At 45.4% G+C, this 22,245-nt stretch overlaps 1 protein-coding gene across 1 annotated transcript in view; it reads left to right on the top strand.

The window, feature by feature from the left end:
* The window catches only part of Flt1 (fms related tyrosine kinase 1), a 163,535-nt gene that overhangs the window by 79,119 nt on the left and 62,171 nt on the right, over positions 1–22,245 (top strand). Inside the window, exons 12-14 of the mRNA XM_021162004.2 lie at positions 1,507–1,615; positions 7,792–8,100; positions 12,845–12,991. Coding sequence (XP_021017663.1) covers positions 1,507–1,615; positions 7,792–8,100; positions 12,845–12,991 — 565 coding nt within the window. The remainder of the gene's footprint in view (positions 1–1,506; positions 1,616–7,791; positions 8,101–12,844; positions 12,992–22,245) is intronic.

Raw genomic sequence — 22,245 nt, 5'->3', positions numbered from 1 at the left:
CCATTTGGGGTGGAAGGTGAAGAAGAGGGTTTGCTGCCTAAAAAAACACAGAGGATGCTGTCAGACTTCCTTTCAGATTTACTTACTGTGTTTTATATGTGTAAGTGTTCTGCCTGCATGTATGTACATGCAATATGTATGAGCCTGGTGCTCACAGAGGCCAGAAGAGGGTGTTGGATCCTCTGGTACTGGAGTTACAGATGGCTGTGAGCTGCCATGTAGGTACTGGGAACTGAACCCAGGTCCTGTGCAAGAGCAGCCAGTGCTCTTAACTACTGAGCCACCTCTCCAGCCCTTGTTTTTAGTCTGCTTAGTCTCTAGATTAAAAACAGAAATGTCTTGATTTCTTAGAGACATTGAGAGACCACGCATAAAGTGCCTATTTAATATTACTTCACCCATCGGAAAACGTTAAGACCCTTCCCCAAGACCAGTCCCTCGGGAATGCTCATTCATGAAAGTGCCCGGCATCCCGTAGTATTGCCTTTATCTTACGCCAGGACACACAACTCATCTACAACCCTGAGAACAGTACCCCAGTCTCACAGACCATGCCTAGTTATTTGTGTCCTAGGACAGACTACGATCTCTGAGGAACTGGATCAAGTTTTATGTATTTGTCTCTAATTTGAAGTATTAAAAAGTACCTTTAATTCCCCCTCACTACCTATTCATGGTATGGTGGCTTTCAATGGAAGACTGCTCAGCAGTGTGTCCATATTTCTAATTTCTTCTTCTTTTAAAGGAAACAATGGAAGTCTTTTAGCTGTCTAAATTTTCACCTTATGATTAGAGTAGACATTATTTATTTTGAAAAGTACTTCAGGTTCATATCAACTTGACCACCATCTGGGGACAATCAGCTAAATCACAGCTCTAAAATATCAGTTTATATCTTCATTTTGTACATAAAGAATTAAAGTCCTGAGAATAGATAATTTATAAACACACATATACACACACACATACACACGCACGACTATCTTAGCTTTCAACTTCCTGTCCCTTTCAAGTCCACTGGGGGCTGCGAGCCAGATCCCGTGAGCACAAATGAGAAATGGCTTTGCCGCCTTCTCTTCTCTCCTTGCTTGATTCTCATGCCCATCATAGATGCCTCCTGTGACCAGTTGGCACCCATGCTCTCAGGTCACCCACACCAGGAAAGGCCTGGGCCTCACCTGTTCCTCTCACAGATGTGGCCTGACCACCTCATGGGGTTGGACGTGCAGTTCCACACCCCGGCTTCAGGTCTGTGATTGTTGTGGCCACTTACCGAGATAAGCCCCGAAAACCCTCGTAGGTCGGATGTCATGGGCTCCGGTCTCCTGAGGACCTGTTTTCCTGTTATTTTTCTATTCGTAGTGGGGCTCCAAAGCAGAGAGCTTGCTGGTGGCTACCACCCCTGCCATACCCTCTATGTGAATGGAACATCTGAATCACTCTAGCCCTTAGCTCAGGGCTGTTCCTATCGATCTCTGTCCCAGCTGAACTTTGTGTCTTTTGCAGACGGTTAGCACATTGGTGGTGGCTGACTCTCGGACCCCTGGAATCTACAGCTGCCGGGCCTTCAATAAAATAGGGACTGTGGAAAGAAACATAAAATTTTACGTCACAGGTAAGCTATCCGGACTCCACCTACAGGAAAGTTGGGGGTCCTCGATCTCTCTTCAACCCTCTTTGCTTTTAACGCCCTTGGTGATTCCCCCCCCACCCACCTCTTTTTTTTAAAACATAGACTTGTCACACTGTGAAGACCTCCATCCTTGCTCTCGGATAGAATTCCACAACATCTTTAGCTTCTCTAAAGAGCCACTTCCCGGAATTCTCTCAATTGTGTCTGTGTCTCTTTCCCAGACTGGGTTCTAAATTTGGGATCTTATATCCTCACTCTTGGACCCCCCTCAAGACCTACCTCTGCGTCTGGTACATAGTTCATTTCCAACCCCTATGATATTAGACAGGTTTTTTGTTTGTTTGTTTTTTGGTTTGGGGGAGGAGGTTGTGGGTTTTTTGTTTGATTGTTTGTTTTACTTAGAAATCCATAGTAGAAGTAATTTAGCCCTTTGGGAGACTCAGACTCCCCTGTCAAAATCTGAAAGTGGGCTTTGTTCCTTATAATTAATGGGCTATTTTTTTTTTGAGCATTTAAGAATTTTTAACTTTAAACCCTGATGGTCTCTACAAATCTTTAAACCTGCAAAGTACTCAAGTGGCGCTCCTTATGTCCCTCCGTGAGTCCAGGAAGGAAATAAGTTGCTCAAAGTCTAAAAACAATTGCCTGGCTCCACGCCTCTCCAGTTTCTGAGGGAACCTGGGCAGCCTGCCAACCCTCTGGAAACTTCGCACTGCACGGAGCAGGCTTCTGACAGTGCCTAGAAGTCTCCAGAAAGAAATAGGCAGCCCTGAGTTCATGAGGCGTTTGTGTTGTCCGATGATGGGAGCCTGCAGCCAAACCCTAAAGAGTCTGGGCCGTGGAGCCGTCCTGAAAGTCATTCTCACAGGTCGGACCTGGACGGGGAGAACACCACAGCAAAGCCCCCTTACAAGAGCAGAAGACAGTGTTCCTCGTATATCTGCTCCCAGTAGCAAAGGCCTTTGCTGGGGAAGGATGCTCACAGAGATTTCACTAAGATTAGTCTTGGAGTAAATCCAGGAGCTTTGGAGTAAACCTGCAGCTCTCAACCTACATAGGGAGGTTGCTCCACCCTTTCATAGGGGTCACCTAAGACCATCGGGAAACATTTTGCAATCCATAGCAGTAGCAAAATGACAGTTCTGAAGTAGCAACAAAATCTTGCTAAGTATTGGTGGTATACGCCAAATCCCAGCACTTGGGAGACACAGGCAGGCAGGATATATGAGTCTTAGGCCAGCCTGGTCCAGGACTGCCAGGGCTAAAATGAGAAACCCTGTCTTAAAAAAACAAAACAAAACAAAAAACAAACAAACAACAAAATAAATAAATAAAACAAAAAAGGAAGAAAGAAAGAATAACATTTTGTTTAAGCAGTATATCTAAAATACTATATTACATTTTTAATATGTAGTCAACATTTAGGGGGTTATTTTCCTGGTGATTGAACTCCAGACGTGATGCAGATGTTTTACCACTGAGCTATGCCCATAGCCCTGTATCTAGCAGAGAAATAAAACAACACACACACACACACCACCCTGCTCAAATTTTAATCAATTTAAAATAAATGAAATAAAATTCAGGCCTTCAGTCACATAGACCACTGATCAGTACTCCAAAGCTGCGTGTCAGCTCTAAGCCTCTGAGAGGGAGAACTAGAGGGTACTGAGCTGTGGGGGTGGGGGTGGGGGTGGGGGCGGGCATGAACAGATAGAGGGAAGAGGCTGGACTTCCTCTACGTGTTCCGAGCTAAAGGAAAGCACCAGCAGCCGCCCACAAACTCTTTAGCCCCCTGAGACTCATCTAAAACCATCCCATAAACCTTTACAGATGTTCCGACTTCTTGTGGACAATTGTGCCTACATCAGGACCTCAAGGCCAGGCTAGGCTTAGAGTCCTGGGGCCTCTCAGGGCTGCTGAGCCAAGAGCAACAGTACCTGCCATGCCTCTCACGCCATTCCTGTGAGTGAGAGCCATGCCCACATCTGCTCCCGGACACTTTCCTCCTCAGCTCTTCAGCCACTTCTTATATTGACTAGGGATGCCTGCCAGCCCTCTGGCCGAAGCAGAGAAGTCTAGCAGCCTTAGGAGCCGTCTGTCTTCTCTGGGAATCTTGGGCATTATCTAGAGCAGCATGACACAGGCTCAGAGTGGGCATACATCACTGGCCCATCAATGTTTCACATTCTAAGGGTCCAACCAGAACAGACCATCTAAAGGCTCAGGGCAGGGCCCTTCTGGCTTGGGTCTGAGTGTGTTCTGGGAGAGGGCATGCTGGATTTGGGGAAGGAAATGCCTGCTGGAAGCTCACAGTGCTTCTCAAAGCACACGGAAACTTTCATCTTAATGCCTAAAAGCAGCGCATCACCTCAGCCTTGTTATTTAGGATTCACTTCCTCCCCATGGTTCTCTTCAACCAGCGCTGGAGAGCGTAAATTGAGATGGATGGTAGATTGAATCGCTTATAAACACTATTGGCTTTTAGCTGATTACTATATTTTTTCAAATCAGATCTTTGCTCCAATTGTTTTTTATTTTATTTGTATTCATTTAAGAAAGGGTCTGATCCTAAACCCTTGGTTGTCTAGGAACTCATATATAAACTAGGCTGGCCTGCCTCTCCCTCCCAAGTGCTGGGATTAAAGGTGTGCCCCATCACACCCAGCCTAAGATTTATTCTTAGGACATACAAGGTTAAGCACTTTTAGGACCCTTGCACATTACAAGTTTATTTTCTAGGGAAAATAAGAATAGATGGATGGATAGATAGAGATATAAATATATCTTATGTGTAGTATATGTTGTAGGATATAAGAAGATTTGTACTGTGTGTGTGTGTGTGTGTGTGTGTGTGTGTGTGTCTTATACTTGGCCCAGGGTACCACTTCAGTTTTCTGTATTTATTTTATATTGTGTTTGTGAGCATTTGGCTGGCATGCATGTACATGTACCACACACACGCCTAGTGTCTACCAAAAGCCAGGAGAGGGCTTTGAGTGCCCTAAAACTGGAGTTACAGGTAGTTGTGAGCCATGTTGTTGGTTCTGGAAAACCAAATCTGGGTCCTCCGCAAGAGCAACAAGTGCTTTTAACCACTGAGCCATCCCTGCAGCCCCTCCCCAGTAATACTTAAATAACTGCTGCTGTGTAGGAGCAGACATAACATGTAGCTCAGTGGTAAAGCCCCACCCCCCGGTATCACTTAGGAGACACTGAGTTAAGTCCTGGGGACCCTCCCAGCCCCCTAAAGTGCCTGTCTAAACTTTGAATTCTGTGAAGATCTATTTGATGCTTTATCGGTTCTCAGAACGCTGTAATTTCCCTTCCTCGGTGGAAAGAAGCAGCTAGCTGTGGCCATCGGCATCCTTGACAGCATGCCCTCCTAATTCTGCTGCTCAATTGTAGCTAGTACCTGTGAACTCAGCAGAGATCTCTAGTAACTCTTCATGCACTTTCGGGGACTACTCCTGCCAGTGGTCCAGTTAAGATCGCTCAACCTTTTTAGTCTCTTTGGGGCCATCCCAGTCAGGTAGAAATGCCTGCCTCACGGTGCCTGTTTCCACCGGGACATGCTTTCCCCACAGGGGATTGGCCATGTCTCCTGAAAGTGGGGCTGGCTTCTTTCACGGACCCCTCAGGAGACTGTGGTAAGTCTCATCCTATACGGATGAGTGTTACATAGTGAGGAGGGTGATGGCTGAGCTGGAGAACAACTCCTATTTTACGTGCATCAGTGTCTTGCCTATATGTATGTGTGTTCGAGGGTGTCAGATTCCCTGGAACTGGAGATGGAGACAGTTGTGAGCTGCCATGTGCATGCTGGGAATTGAACCCAGGTCCTCTAGAAAAGCAACCAGTGTTCTTAACCACTGAGCCAGCTCTCCAGTCCCATGGAGAACAACTCTTCTTAGGGTTTATACTCAGGGTTTGGGGGGCAGGGGAAGAATTAAGGAGAGAATCCCTCTGGGTTTATTAAACCATTAAAGATATTTTATTTGTCTGCAGTCTTCTATGGATCAAAAGCAAATGCTGAAGGGGTTACATTGAGAAATAGATGGTCCTAAGAGCTGTTTGATGGCTTCAGACACTGTTCAGTTCAGAAACAGGCTTTCAGGATAGAGCTGGTTGTTTGTTTGTTGTTTTTCTCTTTTCTAGATGCAGTGTGTGTGTGTCTGTTCCCCACTGTGACTGTGGGTGTGTGAACCATCACTGGGGGAGAAACTGGAAGATGAAACCTTGTCTCTCTCATTTCCCAGTGTCACTAAATACGTTTTATTTTGAGATTCCTGACGGTTCTTGGCAAAGATAAACAAAATCTTCCATCAGGAAACCTGTGAGCTATTTCCACAGGAAGTTTTAAATCACCAAAGTAAATAGAGACTCTGCACGTGACCTCAGCGGTGTGACTGAGGTCCCTGGGTGCCAACCGCCAGGATGAGGGCGCAGGGATGGAGAGGGGCTCTGGCCAGTAAGGACCGCCTGCGGCAAGCAGCCTGTGCACAGCCAGCCCTCCATTCCCCTCTCATCTATGTGGATGGCGATAGCAAATGCGTTAGTCTCACCTGGAAGATGTCCAGAATGTACCAAGATGCTGAAGGAGGGGAGCTGCTTCAGACACCTCACTGCTAGGTTAGCCCCAGCGAGCAGTGTGCTGCAAAGCAAACTGCCATGTCTGCACTCACACAGGCTCCTTTTTATTTTCTGAGAGCCGTCTCTGCTCTCCTCCTTGTTCCCCATGCGCCACACTTCATAGGCCGCCATAAACCCCATGCTTCCAGGTTTCCCATGAATACTTTGGCATTTCTTCAGACGATACACTTTATAATGGGGCCAAAGCCAGAGAAATCAGAAAAACAAGCAAAGTGAGATCTAGGGAAGCGCTGATACGATGTCTAATTTTGGACTATTGTCCCCTTTAAGGTTTAAAGGTCTCTTTATAGCTTTGTGTACGGAGGATAATAATAACAACAGACAACAGCGCTTTTCATCTTCAAAGCTCTTTGTAAAATGTTGGCCCAAATTCTTTGCTCAAATATAGATACATCACCAGTAGCAAGCCATGGGAAGGCACTGAGAAGTCAGCTCACCACCAGTAGCTGTGATTTGTAAAGCCCTCCAGTGAATGTTCCAGAATGACAATGAGGAGCTGGTAGCCTTAAACTCAAGGGATGGTGCCGGAAGGACTACTGAAAGTGGGGTGCACAAGCTGACCTGGAATGAGGGGTCGCTTAGGAGATGTAGAGAAAGGATGAGGACTGACCCCAAACAGAATGGCTTTTGGCAACACCATCACCTTAAAAGCTATTTATTATTTTTTGAGAATATCTCAAGTAGCCCAGGACCTCCTCAAACGTCCTATATTAAAGATGACCTTGAATTCTTGATGCCCCCAAAGTTTTTAGATTACAAGTGTGCGCCACCACTCCTCATTTCTCAAAACAGTTTGTTTCTCTTTAGATGTTCCCTCCTTTATAGTGCTGGGCATCGAACTCAGGAGCTCATGGCGGCTCATCTTTTGTGTGTGTGTGTGTGTGTGTGTGTGTGTGTGTGTGTGTGTGTGTGTGTGTATGTGTATCACCGTCCCCACTAGAGGAGTCTGAGTAGGTGAATAACACAATTGTGGTGTGGCCCGCTGGCCTGGAGCTCTGTTCTCAAGCAACAGGGAGGAGGCCATGTGAAGCAAGGGAGAATCGGCTCTGACCAGCTTTCCCAAGCTCACCCCTAAAGAACTGTTTGGAAATAGCGTCCCTGTACCCAGACTTTAGGTTTTTACAAAGTGCTCCTATGTCTTTATCTTACTCTCCTCGAATGTCAGCTTGCCAGGGCGAGGACTGTACCTGTTAAGTGAGGAACAAGGTTCTTATCCCAAGTCAGGAAAGCCAGTTCATCATGAAGAGCAACTGGGGGCAAATGAGAAAAAGTTACCTTCCCCAAACCTGCCCTGGTTTTGTATTTCCTGTGTCACTTGGGATGGGCTCAACTCCACAGGCTCTTCGTGCTCTGTCTGAGCACTTCCCCTAACACAAAAAAGGACAGGACACTTGTCCCAGCGATGCTCCTGCTGAGAGAATCCAAAGGGGAATACAGAGTTTGCACCATGTCTGAGTATCTCATTGTGAGACGCTGGTCTGAAGTTCTTCATTGTTCTTTTCTAGATGTGCCGAATGGCTTTCACGTTTCCGTGGAAAAGATGCCAGCCGAAGGAGAGGACCTGAAACTGTCCTGTGTGGTCAATAAATTCCTGTACAGAGACATTACCTGGATTCTGCTACGGACAGTTAACAACAGAACCATGCATCATAGTATCAGCAAGCAAAAAATGGCCACCACTCAAGATTACTCCATCACTCTGAACCTTGTCATCAAGAACGTGTCTCTAGAGGACTCGGGCACCTACGCGTGCAGAGCCAGGAACATATACACAGGGGAAGACATCCTTCGGAAGACAGAAGTTCTCGTTAGAGGTGAGCACTGCGGCAAAAAGGCCATTTTCTCTCGGATCTCCAAATTTAAAAGCAGGAGGAATGATTGTACCACACAAAGTCATGTCAAACATTAAAGGACTCATTTGAAAAGTAACAGTTGTCTCTTATCATCTCAGTTTATTGTTACTGTTGCTAACTTTCAGGCCCAGAGGAAACGCTCCTCCCAAAATGAGTTTGGACATGATAACGTAATAAGAAAGCCCAGTGCCCTCTGGCCCGGGGTGCCCGCTGGCCCAGGGGTGCTCTCTGGGCCACCCGGTGTGTGTTTGGATTTGAAGATCCCTGTACTCTGTTTCTTTCGTGTGTTTGCTCTTCTGTCTTCTGCCTCATAGCAGCAACCTGGGACGCATCTTTTCTTCCACTCTGATGCCAGCCTCTTTTGATATATATATATATATATTTTAAGTTGTGAAGCTGAACAAACTGAATAATTTAAGCAAATGCTGGTTTCTGCCAAAGACGGACATGAATAAGTTAATTTTTTTTCAGCACAGGATGCGTACAGTTGAATTTGAGTCTGTGTCGGGTGTCTACCTGGTTTTATTTTTTACTATTTCATTTTTGCTCTTGATTTGTAAATAGTTCCTGGATAACAAGTTATAATGCTTATTTATTTGAAACTTGGTTGTTTTTTTTTTTCTTTACATGAAGTATATTGATCTTAAACTGGAGGGTTCTAAGATGGGTCCCAGGGGCTCAAGATATTGATGTAATTCCGAGAGTAAAGCTAAGTCCCAATGTGAATTATGAAGGTCCAGCAGGTCTGCTCCACCCTCCTCTGTCTGACCCAGGTAATTACACGTGTGTTTCCTGCTGTGATTAGATGCTGTTCCTCATTGTCCTTGGCTGGACTGACAGCCCCTGACTGCAGGCAAAAGTGCAGCAAGCCTTCATTCTAAACACTCATGGCCCCTGGGCACTGTTTTAAAGCCCTTCACCAAGCTTTGATGGCATTCAAAGAGGTCCACAACCCATGTATCCAGGATATAAAGGCTATTGTGAGTGGAGATTTAATGCAATCTTCTTAATGTCTATTGAAAAATCTACCCATGAGAGAAAGAAAAGGCCACCTTCTCTATATGCAAATGTTTTTATGGGGATTAAGAAATTGCAAAAGTTAAGAAGTTACAAAAAAAAAAAAAAGAACAGCATTAAAACTATTTAAGTGCATGCCTTTAAAAAAAATAAATCAAGAGCAATTACATTTTGAACTTGCATTTGAAGGAAAGGTACTTTTAATATGCATTGTTTTTTCTGTTTCCATGTATGGTTTCCATGTCTGATTGATCTTTGTATGTGAACTACATGGCTGGAGGAAGCCAGCAATAATGACCAAAATAGTGAGGCTGAGAAGCACATGGCTGGGCAGTTCTGTGTTGTGGCGGTGGCAGTATGGCAGCCCTCGAGCCTGGGAACTCACCAGCCCAGTTTCTTCTTCCTTTAGGCTAACAGACTGTGTTCCAGAGCTAAGCTTGTCTTTCACGTGGGAATTGCTCTCGTGGAGTGTGAAAAGAGTAAACAATAGCATTTCCCCCCAAGTGCCAGTTTTATGGAGCCCCAAATGCTGTGAAAACAATCAGTAGCCTGGAAGTTGTCAGCCCAGAGGAAAGAATAATCAATTGTATCACAAAGCCTTACCTATGGCTCTTTGGCCTGACCTCTTTGTTCATTCTGAGGCAATGTCTTCCTTCAGGGAAACAATACCTCAGCACCATTAGGGACCTTCAGGGGCCTCAGTTTGTAAGAAAGCTGGTTTTGGTTTTTTTTTGTTTTGTTTTGTTTTGTTTTGTTTTGTTTTGTTTTGTTTTAAGAAAAGAAGAAAAAAATGAGAGAGAAATGAAGGATTTAGGGAGCCTTCTCAGAACAAAACCTGAACTGAACTGAGCATGCAAAGTATCCATTCCTTCCCTGTGAGTAGGGGAAGATGTGCATCCCAAGAGACAATTTTAAGAATTGCATTCATTGTTGTATAATCAGTCCTTCCAGAATATTCAAGAGAGAAAGAGAGAAAGAAAGAAAGAAAGAAAGAAAGAAAGAAAGAAAGAAAGAAAGAAGAAAGAAAGAAACTATTATATAAATTCTTTTTTTAAAAAATCCTTCTTTGGGGTATGAAGTGAGATGAGGGAGAGAGGGAAAGAAAGTGAGAGAGAATTGGGGTAATGAGGCTGGCTCCTCAGCTCCTCCCAAAGTGTAAAAAAACAAAAACACCCCCCCACACCCACACACACACATCATTAGAGACCTGGAAACCAGGCCAGCAACCCTGGGGTCATACCTAAAAGAGCCCCTTGTGGGTGGCTGTCTTTAGCTACTCATGACCAGCAAAAAATATCCTGTCAATTCTGATCATCCTGGTCGGGGGGTCAGCCGTGCTGTTTTAACTGTGGGTTTCTATCCTGCCAACTATGTATGGATGCCCTGTACTCTGTTGCTCCTTAAAATGTCACACTGCATTGTTACAAAGTAGGTCTACTTCACAAAGTATGATTCCTAGGTTGCACACTCTTGTAGGCAGGAGCCAAAAGACGAGACACTTAGCATATAGAAAATATTTTCTCATGAATAAATCCTAATACTGTATGCTTTAGAGGGTGTGTGTGTGTGTGTGTGTGTGTGTGTGAACCTTGTTTGTAAATGAGGAGTTCTGTGTGTTTATTTTGTGGCTTTCTATGCTGCTTGTGTGAAGTCTGTGTCCTACAACTAGCCCCTTTCTATGCTGCTTGTGTGAAGTCTGTGCCCCTTTTGGGTGTTCTTTGTAAGATTTTGGTTAAAGCAAACCATCCGCTCCTAAATAGATCTGTCAGGGAAACGCAAAACCCGTTTGTACAGATGGTATTATAAACTGTAGCTATGACAATGATTTGTGTTTTATAGGCCCTGTATCCAAAAGTCATTGAAGGCCTATGAGTAGTGAGTGATACATTGTTCTCTCAGAGTTGACACACTGGTAACAGTAGAATGTGCTAAAGGGAGCTAGACACGCAGTGCACTGGGTCTGAGTTTTAAGTAGAATCTGTGAGTTCTCTGGGCACTGTTGAATGCTGATTAGCCATGTGTTCTTTCTTATCTTGTCCTATCTCACTGATGTTTTTGTAAAGATGTCAACATTGTAATGAGCATGCGTGCACAAGTCATTATAGATTGAAAAGTTTCCTGCGGGCTGTGATTTCAATTAAGAAAAGCTGTTTGACAGATTGCGTCTAACGCGGACAGAGGGAGACACTGTAAGAGGCAACAGTAAGAGTTTTCTCCTGCAGCCTACCCTCGAAGAAGGTATTTAACCAACCAGCACTTCCTTCAACGTGTGCCTTCAGACGCCATTCCATATAAAACAAGAAGACTAATGATAAGCTATGGGAACCAAAGCCCTTGAGAGGTCTCCTAACCAATAGTAACCCTGCTGAGTGTTCTGTGATGATAATTCTTCAACTTGGGATGTCAAAATGGCCTTAACAAATGCTGATCCTGAGAGTTTTCCTGCAGGAATTTAGAGAGAGAGAGAGAGAGGGGTGTGGGGCCCGCAGCAGACTCCTGCAGGGGACATGGAATCCAGGCCACAGCATCACTTGTAGGGTAACCATTCCTAAGCTGCCCTCTCCCATTGTTAATGTCATAAGATGAGGAACCAAATCTGTTTAGAGAAAGCTCAGACAAGGGTGCAGAATATGTAAGTGATACCAAGACCCTTGGGATTTCTGCCCTAGGATTTGCAAATGAGATGGGAAAAGGCAGACTAGGGAGGGGTGCAGGGGAGAGGCCTTAGGCAATTCTGTTTTTCTCCCTTGGGCTTGAGGCCCTGATCCAATCCACCTCACTAGAATGTATACACGTCAGCAGGACTGAATAACTACTCCATTAAACTGAGACACTGTACTCACGGGGGCCCTGGGGGGTACTGCCGTTCCTGTGTGGTATTTTTAATATTATAATGTATTGCATCTTAATGTATTAAATTCATTTTTTGTTGTACTATATTGGTTGGCATTTTATTAAAATAAATTGTATTGTACCATATTTGTATGTTTTAAGAGAAAATAATATAAAATACAATACTTGTGCTATTATATAGCGCAAAACCTACAAATCTGTGCCTCTGCCTCTTAAATGAACTTCTTCGTTGCTTGTATTTGGGGGAGAGGGAGGGGAGGGAGGGGAGGGAGGGGAGTGACCAATAAAGCATTGAATGATTTCAGAATTTTCCTGTTTGGTCTGCTGCCTCGAAGTGTAGACTATGGAGTAACACAACCCAGTCCATGAAATTCAGTTCAAACACAGGAGCCATCAGCCGTCGGGCTCAGTCCAGAGAACAAACATAAGATGTAAGATGATATTGGCCCATCACGCATGTGCAATAGGAACGTTAAAACAAAACAAAAAACCCAACCCAAAAACCTCTACACACACAACCATGTGTTTCATGTTTAGCTCTAGAAAAATATGAAATAGTTGAATTTTCGTAATGCTTTTCTTTACTAAAGAAGAAAGTGTGTTGGTGTATTAGTATCTAAAAATATAGAGTCCAACCTAGTTCTTTATTTACCTACATTTTAGCACATTGCAATTTGTTGTCACGTTTTCTCAAGGGAAGCCTTAGCTTTAATCAGTGAAGAGAAAAATCGACAAATGCGTGTTGAAGCCTTACCTTGGGTGGGTTCTGTCTCTATTAAGATGTCCATCTGATTGTGCAATATAAATAACCACACCCCCTCTCTTTCCTCGCTAGATTCGGAAGCGCCACACCTGCTTCAAAACCTCAGTGACCACGAGGTCTCCATCAGTGGCTCTACGACCTTAGACTGTCAAGCTAGAGGTGTCCCCGCGCCTCAGATCACTTGGTTCAAAAACAACCACAAAATACAACAAGAACCCGGTAAGAGTCTTCTCCCTTGCTTCATCCCGCTTTGCCATTCCCTGCCCCTTGATCCTCCCCCTTCACCATTCCCCGCCCCTTGATCCTCCCACTTCGCCATTCCCCGCCCCTTGATCCTCCCCCTTCGCCATTCCCTGCCCCCTTGATCCTCCCCCTTCACCATTCCCCGCCCCTTGATCTTCCCCCTTCGCCATTCCCCGCCCCTTGATCCTCCCCCGCTTCACTACTCCCCACCCCCATCCCATCCTCCTGCCTCACCACTCCCCTCCCCTCCTGTGCTTCCTCTTACCTGCTCTCTGTCAGACATCTAGAACCTTCCACTTACCATGCTGGCAGACCACACTTCAGCTTTCAAGGAGTCACACTAGAAAGGGTCCTTACAACTGTGTCCCCAGTGCCTCAACAGCTCAGTGAGAAAGAAATGGAAAGACCACCCAGGAAGTGGCGCCATTCACCTTTCAACTGGGAGAGGGAGGAAAGACTGTATTGGCCTGAGCGATTTCATACTTTTCTTTGTTACTTTTTAAACTTTGTGAGTTTGAGTGTTTCATCTGCCTGTGCATGCATGCTTACCACTTGAGTGCCTGGTATCCTAGGATACGGGAAGAGGGTGTCAGATCCCCTGACAGCTGTGAGCCACCATGAAGATGCCAGCAGTCGAACCTGCTATCCTCTGGAAGAGCAGCCAGTGCTCTTGATAATCACTGCTCTCTCTCTCTCTCTCTCTCTCTCTCTCTCTCTCCAACCACATAGTGTATAGTTTTAAACATCTAGTATATACGAAGCCCAGGAAAGTAGATTTATAATTCTTAAAGTTCATCTACACTCATTTTAATAATTTGGGGGGCCACCATTTTATTATACTGATCAGGCAAAACATTTTCTTTGTTTTAGATGCGTGAGTGTGTGTGTGTGTGTGTGTGTGTGTGTGTGTGTGTGTGCGCAGGTGCCAGTGGAGGCCTGAAGAGGGCGTTAGCTCTCCCGGAGCTGAAGTTGCAGGTGTTCCTGGTGTGGATGCTGGGAACTGAACTCGGGTCCTCCTGAAGAGCAGCAAGTGCCCTCTACCACTAAGACATCTCTCCAGCCCTAAAAGAAGCAAAACACACACAAAAAAAACCACACAAACAAGAAAACCAACTTTCTAACTTAAACTAACTGGTATGAGTTATACTCTTTCAAAAATAAAACCAGCTAGACTAAAACCAAAGAATATAAACAGTGTCTCCTGCCTGCTTCGTGTGGTGGCTAAATAGGATGAAGCTTACTGGCTTTTTTTGGTTAACAATTACATTTGTAGGAAAGCATAATATGGCCCCTTGACTATCATGTCCAAGGGCCTGCTTCAACGCCCGTATTATAAATAGATTGCCATTTATCCGAAATGTTTGGCAACGTGATAGTGCAGGGTAGCCTTGAAATTGAGTCTTCCACTCAGAACACCTGTGTGAGTCCAATCTTGGAATGAGACTGTGGCAGAGCCAAGCTTGACAGTAGTGACAGTATCCCAGAGAGGGGTTACATTCCACAGCACAGGGCCAGCATGTCACAGCTTCTCTTGAGTTAGCACATTCGTCACAAGAATGCAGCACACTGGAACTGGCTTCTTGTCATCCCTCCAAAAGGGCCTCCCATTCACCCAAAGGAGGCAGCCTGCCCCTGCGTCCTTTTTTTTCCCTTATGAAGGTTTCGGCTTCTCTCTTACTGAGGTTATATAAAGGGGCAATTACTTGGTGTGGGGTGGTGTGTGTGTGTGTGTGTGTGTGTGTGTGTGTGTGTGTGTGATATAAACCTATTCTATTCTCACACTGTATTATTATTTTTAAAGGTCTATTTCTAATCCTGTGTGTAGATATGTAGGCATGTGCCCATGCGTGCAGGTGCCTGAGAAGGCCAGAGGCATCGGGTTCCTCTGGAGCTGGAGTTACGGGCGGTGTTAGCCGCTGCCGGGGGTGCTAGGAACCGAACTCAGATCCTCTGTGAGAGCACCCCATGCTCTCAGCCACTGAGCCGTGGCTTTACCTCCCTGTATTCTGTTTTAATCATCAGTTGATAATGCAGTTCCCTTTGGCGGGCAGATAGTCTCATTAGTGTCTTCCTACTGCTTGGCACTCGGTCCGGTGTACAGGGAGTGATAACTGAATGGCTTTTGGAGACTGCACACTATCTTTAGTAAGCTAGCTCTGTAACACAAATACCTGGCTTGAGGCAGGCTCTGTATCATAGAGTTATCAGTTACTGAAGAGATCTTGGAATATTCTTAGGCCAATATGGAGAATAGACAACTTGCCCCAAAGAGATGAAATGCTTACCCAAAATGACCTACTACCAAGATGCTAGTTTGTGGTAAATTAATCCCCTGAGGTATTCTGCCATATTAAAAAGGTGAGTGATCATGTGGATACACACGCAGCTCATTAAAAAGTTACTTCTTTCTCCTATTAAGTCAGAGTCCGTGTCAATATAATAAAGACCCAGAGAGTCTCTATAGAAGCCTGGTAAAGTGACTCCAGGCTTCAAATACTCAATCATACACAACACATGGTAAAGTGATTTTAACCCTGTGTTCTCCTAATACGCAATCATACACAGCATATATTCCATGAAGCACTAACAGAAAATGGGGACTGGCCCTTTGAGAGAGGAGAGTCCGGTCTAAATTCAGTTGTCAGACCTTAAATGTGATCCCAGCACCGGGGAGGTGCAGACACATCAGGAGTTCAGTGTCACTGTTGGCTACGTAGTGGGTTCCAAGCCAGCTTAGGCTGCATAGACCATGTCTCTAACAAAAAGTCCCACCAATTCTGAAAGTCTGTGGCTGTTAGGATACTGGAGAAAAGACACAGGATAAAAAGGGGGCGGGGAACGGGGAGTATAAGCGCTGTGGAGGTCCCCACTGTGGAGGACCTAACACTGCCCTCATTTTCTTGCCCTCCAAGGCCCTGTTTACCTCTGAAACTGGAATGCCACTGACTGCACAGGACATGGTGAGGTTTAAGGTGTTTCACTCCCCTAAGCTGCCCCCAGCCACCGTTTAATAAGCACCACTGTTAGCATTTCTTAAGATGAACTATGCTATACCCATCTTCTCTCTTTAGTGTCTAAAGCTACTCTAGCTGAGCCACTGAGATGGCTCAGTGGGTAAAAGGGGCTTGGCACAAAGCCCGATGTATGAGTTCGATCTCCAGGACCCATGTGGTAGAAGCAGTGGACTGATGGCCACACGTCAGACCCTACTATAACCTCTAGGGAGGGAATTCTGAACAGCAGTCACATACCCATTAAGTTTCAAATGCAACCTGTGGTGCACCTGTGGTCATGGCCACGCGCTCCATATCCTGGCCCTTATGTTCAGTATCACCCACAGGGGACACTAAACGTGCTGCCTCCACTGTGGCTGTTTCCATTTCAAGCCTGTGAATAAGGACTACTGGTAACCGCAGTGGCTGGTCCTGGCTCTCCGGGACTCCATGAGTGGAAAGCCTCTTCATTGTGTTACACCCACAAAGTCAGTCTAAGTTTGACTGCCTGAGTGTACAAACCAGGATGCATCTCTCACAGAAAGCCTGTCAGGTCAAGAAGGACTTCCAGGCCCAGAGAATCATAGGGGTGCTGGCTCCTTAACAGGATCCGGTCCGCTATCATTGTGACTTGTTAACTGACAACCCCTCAACATTCCAAAAAAAATAGGACAGAGGAAGCCTGGCACACAGGCGAGCTCATGCCCCGGTGACCATCAAATAAATGCCTGTTGAAAGGGCTCGGGGAAGCTGGAACTTCTGTTCCCTCATTTCCTCCCAGGAAAACCCTTTCGGTGGGACACAAGCCATTCTTGCAAAGGAAAGCAAAGACAAGAAAGCTGGGTAGTCACTTCTTGGGCCAAAGGGCAGCAGGCAGGAACAACGGAAGTCTTGAGTGCACGAGCCCAGGAGAGCATGCACACAGGCATAGAGGCCACCTCGGCCACATCAATGGAACAAGAAGAAAAAAGCCCCTGCAACCACCGCACTGACTCCTGTATATGTGGGTTCTCCTGTCTTGCCTCCCTCCCTGCTGGATCTGAGAACATCTCCACTCACTGCTCGCCAGACTCTCTCTTGGGGCTCTTCCTTCCCACCCTGCCTTCCCTGTTCCCTGTATGGCAAACTCACTCACTGCTCACCTGCAATCCCTGCCACCAGGCATGTTTCTCTTATATTGCAAGGCTAGGGGACATCCTTTCTTCCTGGGTCCCATTCACGCCTCAGGCAACCACCCTATTATTCTCTAGCTTCCTGAGTACTTGTTTTCAAACCTTGGAAAATGTGTATGTGATGGTCCGACAGGAACTGCAAATTACTGGCATTCAGTCAGGCAGCAAGACATCATACCTATTTAATGTCCATACCTGTTATCAGAGGCAGGCACTTGTATGACACAGTTCACAAGTAGACTTTAGCTTCACAAACACTGCTGGAGTATATTTGGTTGGTTGGTTGGTTGGTTGGTTTATTTGTTTGTTTGATAACAGTTTGGAGAGGTCTGCTAAGTTATGCTGACTATTTTATAGGTTCAAATATGAAGAAGTAGGGAGAGGGGACCTGGGCTCAAGTCATGGTGGTGTGGGCAACTAAAGTTGTCTCTGGCGTGTCCGACTAACAATGCCAGATGTGTCGCATCTCTCACAAGATGACAAACAACAGTTCCAAACTGCCAGGTTGGCATCAAGAAATAAAGTAGTGAACACCTTTGTATCCGTATACATGTAACCTTGTCTAGAGACTTTAATTTAAAGCATAGTTTAAAAACATTTTAAAGCATATTAAAATACATAAAACATCTTTAAACGCTGGGCATGATATATAAAGACAGAAATGATTTTGAAGGTGAATCTGCTTACACTCAAGGGTTGGTTTAAGTAAAATTAGTTAATTGTTTGAGACAGGGTCTTACTATGTAGCTCTTGGTTGGCCAGGAACTTGCCATACAGACCAGGGTTGAACTAACAGTGATCCTCCTGCCTCTGTCTACCCTATGCTGGGATGAACGTGTAAGCCACTATGCCAGATTAATTTAATGGTTTTAAAGGGCTAGCATTAGTGCCATATCAGCTCACCTCCCATTTGTTTTGCTTAATAAATGTTTCTGAGCTGTTATGTTTTGTCCAGCCCTGTGCTAGGCTGTGCAGATGTGACAAGTATCTAGATTTTTATTGTCATCTGTCCCCATCCCTCGGAGCCGAGGATCAAACTCAGCTTCGAGTTTGGTACTGCCACTGAGCTGAATCCTGGAGCCCTGAACTCTGGATATGAGAATTAAAATCAAGTAAATGAAGCTACTGTCAGAAAACTTTAAACCTTATATAACCAAAAGGCCAAGTGAAGAGCGCGTGCACGCGTTCTCGTGGGATGCAGCTTTTTCAAGCAGTAACTCTCAGTGTCCAGGCCTGCTCTCTGTCCATCGGTTGGCCTCAAAGTGGGAGAAGATGGATTGATAAAACGAGTCTAGAAGAAAACACCTTGACTTAATCTCAGGTTTCAGATACATGTAACATGGGAGATAGGGAACGGCCAGTTAATGTGGCTAAAGGAAAAGCCGGGCACTCTGGTGGTACGATGCATTTGGGCAGCTGCAGGAGGCAGTGAGATCACGCATAGCCCAAGCCAGAAGGAAGCCACTGCATGTACTCACCATTAAGACGAGTCTTTTTCTTTTCTTTTCTTTTTTTTTTTTTCCTGAGACAGGGCTTCTCTGTGTAGCCCTGGCTGTCCTAGAACTCACTCTGTAGACCAGGCTGGCCTCGAACTCAGAAATCCACCTGCCTCTGTCACCCAAGTGCTGGGATTAAAGGCGTGCGCCACCACTGCCCAGCTTAAGACGAGTCTTAACAGACAGATACATTTAACTTGATTTAAAAATTACACAATTCCCATCTATATCAGAAACATCACATGTCCCTGTTAGTACCTACCTATTTATTTATTTATCTATTTATGTATTTATTTACTTAGTTTTGGCTTTTTAAGACACAGTTTCTCTGTGTAGCCCTGGCCATCCTGGAACTTGCTCTGTAGACCAGAGACCTACCTGCCTTTGCCTCCCAAGTGCTGGGATTAAAGGCGTGTGTGTGTGTGTGTGTGTGTGTGTGTGTGTGTGCCACCACCTCTGCTGCCACCACCTTTGTGGGAGCCATCACTACCACTTGGCAGAACCTACATTTTTTATGTTTCTATATCTCAGTTAAATTTAATTTTTAAAATCTTTAGTATATAAAGATAAGAAAACCCCATCTTCTGTGCATTACCTTCAGCACACTAAGGCTCTGCAGGGCAACAGGCCCCAGTGGTGAGATGTCTGTTGGGTGATGTCAATGTCGGGCGAATATAAAGAAGAAACGAGGGAGGGTGGCTTGAAAGAAGTGAGAGACGTGCAGAGCGTCTGACTGGAGCTCAGCAGAGAACCTTGGAAGACTGGGGTGGTGTGACAAGCTGGCAGATGACGGAAGATGCATTTCCTCGGAAGGGTGGAGGGAACGAGAAAGCAGGTTAAAGCCCACGTAACACAGAGAAGCTGCAATAAGACAAAAGCATGTGGAGGGAGCAGGCCGCAGAGCTCCACTCTGAGGGATAGCTGGAGAAGAGTTAACTTGTGATGGTGGCCGCTCAGAACACGCTCTGGTCCTCCGAGTTAGACAGACAGCACAGCTCCTGTTGAGCCTTTACAAATTGTGACAGTCTACACCCACATTGAAATGGTGTTGTGGAGTCACCTTGTTATCCTTACTCCTTCTGCAGGCCACATGCCCAAGGGATGAACAACTTACATTTAATATGGTCCCTCACTTTCATCCGTTTGCTCCACTATGGTCAGAATGTCTTTCAGACAGTGACATGGCTCAGCAGGTGCCCACAAGGGCTTGTGGGGGAATGCTGGCCAAACAGCTCACAACAGCACTACAGGCAAAGCTGATGGGGTGACAGACTGATCCAGTTTACACTGATGCTGACCCTGGCACAGACATCTCAAAAACACCACAGAGAAAAGAGTCTCCAAGCAACATGCTGAGGAGAAACTCCTCCCTCTCTTGAACAGATCTCAGCAACAGAGGGAAGCTCTGATCTGAGGGTGCTCAGCAAAGCCAGCCTGGAGCAGTGATGCCACCCAACCCTGAAAGCAAATGTCTGTGACAGCACAACACGCTTACAGTCTTTGACGGTTAAAATAGTGATATTTTATCCAGAGCAGACCTATGTCTCAAGCAGACCAAAGCTGGAGCAGGAGAGAAGCCCCCTAAGGCAGGGATTAATCACCAGGACTGAGTAACCTGTCCAGAAAGGACCTGTCCCCATTGTATCATGACCCCAACAATCTGCACCAGAGGCACCATAGTGGGTACCATAATGGGTACCATAGTGACAAGTGAATTGTGAATGCATTGAGTAGATCTCAGCCTTCGTGGGGAAGCAAGGCGAGAATGTTACAGGGAAAGATGGGAAGGAAGAGACTGGGCCCCTAGAATCAGCCGTTCAGCCTGAGTTCTCCAGCAGAGAAATGGCAGCCAAATACACAGAATGTGAATATTACCATCTCAAAGGATGCAGTCCAGAGGCAACAGATGCATCCACAATCTAAAGCAACTATGCTGCCGTGTACTTCCAAACTTCTTCCTACCTCAGTGGAAATCAGAGAGACAGAGAGAGAGAGAGAGAGAGAGAGAGAGAGAGAGAGAGAGAGAAGCCAGGACAAAGGAAGAGGCCTGAATAAAAGAGACTTTGGCTTGTGGAGCGGAGGTCCAGTACCCAGTCTAAAGATGCCCGGTGATGCCCAGTAGGGACTCGGGGCATGAGGAGCTTCTATCCCAACCGACCAAACCCTTACACTGAAGACTGGGCACTTAGAAACGAAGCTCCTACATGACCTTAGGTGTACTCTGTCTATTACCAGTGTCATTGGGTGTGGGGGTGGGGGGGTTTCTAGTCCCTATGTCCAGAGTTTTCATGGAAATCCCTATTCCTCCCAAATACAAAGTTAAAAGACCTCAGTTGGCACACACACATCAACCATGGCACTGCATTCACCACTGTGTCCAGTTAAGGCCAGAGGCAAACCAAGATGCTCTTGGGTAACCTGCTTAGTGAGCTCCTGTCCAGCTTAGTTGCTGCTAACACAGTCAGCTCAAGCAAGTTTGGTGCCCCTCCATTCCAGCCAATCATGAACTTGTCTCATGTAGTTGGACGAGGTCATCGTGCAGCTGACCTTCACCGAAGGGCAAACCGAGCCCAGAAAATACTTTCAGGATCAGGGCTTCTTACGTTTTATTGTACACAGCCACATGGACATGAGTGTAAGCAATAGACAGACAGGCCAAGCATTTACTGAGAATAAATGAGAAGGAAATTCATTTAAAAGGGCTGGAGAGGTGGCTCAGAGGTTAAAAGCACTGGCCGTTCTTCCAGAGGTCCTGAGTTCAATTCCCAGCAACCACATGGTGGCTCACAACCACCTATAGTGAGATCTGGTGCCCTCTTCTGGCCTGTAGGTATACATGTAGGCAAAATGCTGTATAAACAAACAAACAAATCTTTTTTAAAAATTCATTTAAAAACGGGTCTTTGGTATACATATCATCTTGTCATTCATTAAAGACAAGAGCAAATTGCATTGTAATGAATTAGTAAAATATCTGGGAATAAGACGTTGAGTTTACACTTTAGTGAAAATAAAAATTATAGACAATAAGTTTAACAAAGCATAGAGCATAAAATCAAATAACTGCTATCAAGAAAAAGCAAACAAAACATGATGGCACACGCCTTTATTCCCAGCACTTGGGAAACAGAGGCAGGCAGATTTCTGAGTTCGAGGCCAGCCTGGTCTATAGAGTGAGTTCCAGGGCAGTCAGGACTACACAGAGAAACCCTGTCTCTGAAAATAAACAACCAGAAAACAAAACAAAACAAAGAAAAAGAAAGAAAAACAAATAAGTAAACAGAGCAATGAGTTATGCTAAGTGCCTGGTAGTGACATCGTAAGGGAAGGCTGGTGCCTGAGCTCAAATCGCACAGTGCAGTATATCTATTATTTGAGAGGACTTATGGAGGTCAATCCATATCTATGCACACTGCCCTACCTCCTCTGTTTTAGCAGCCATGTGTGCAGTATGGTATGAACTCCCATAATTGATTTGTTGGTCCTCAGTTGACAGAAACTGATCACAGTTTCTTAACTGTAGCATCTATACAGCACAATAGTATTTCCCTGTTTTTTTTTTTTTTTTT

Source organism: Mus caroli, chromosome 5 (assembly GCF_900094665.2).
Source record: "Mus caroli chromosome 5, CAROLI_EIJ_v1.1, whole genome shotgun sequence".
NCBI classification, from domain to species: domain Eukaryota; kingdom Metazoa; phylum Chordata; class Mammalia; order Rodentia; family Muridae; genus Mus; species Mus caroli.
The sequence above is the reverse complement of the archived record's forward strand: the minus strand, read 5'-3'. Positions and strand labels throughout refer to the sequence as shown.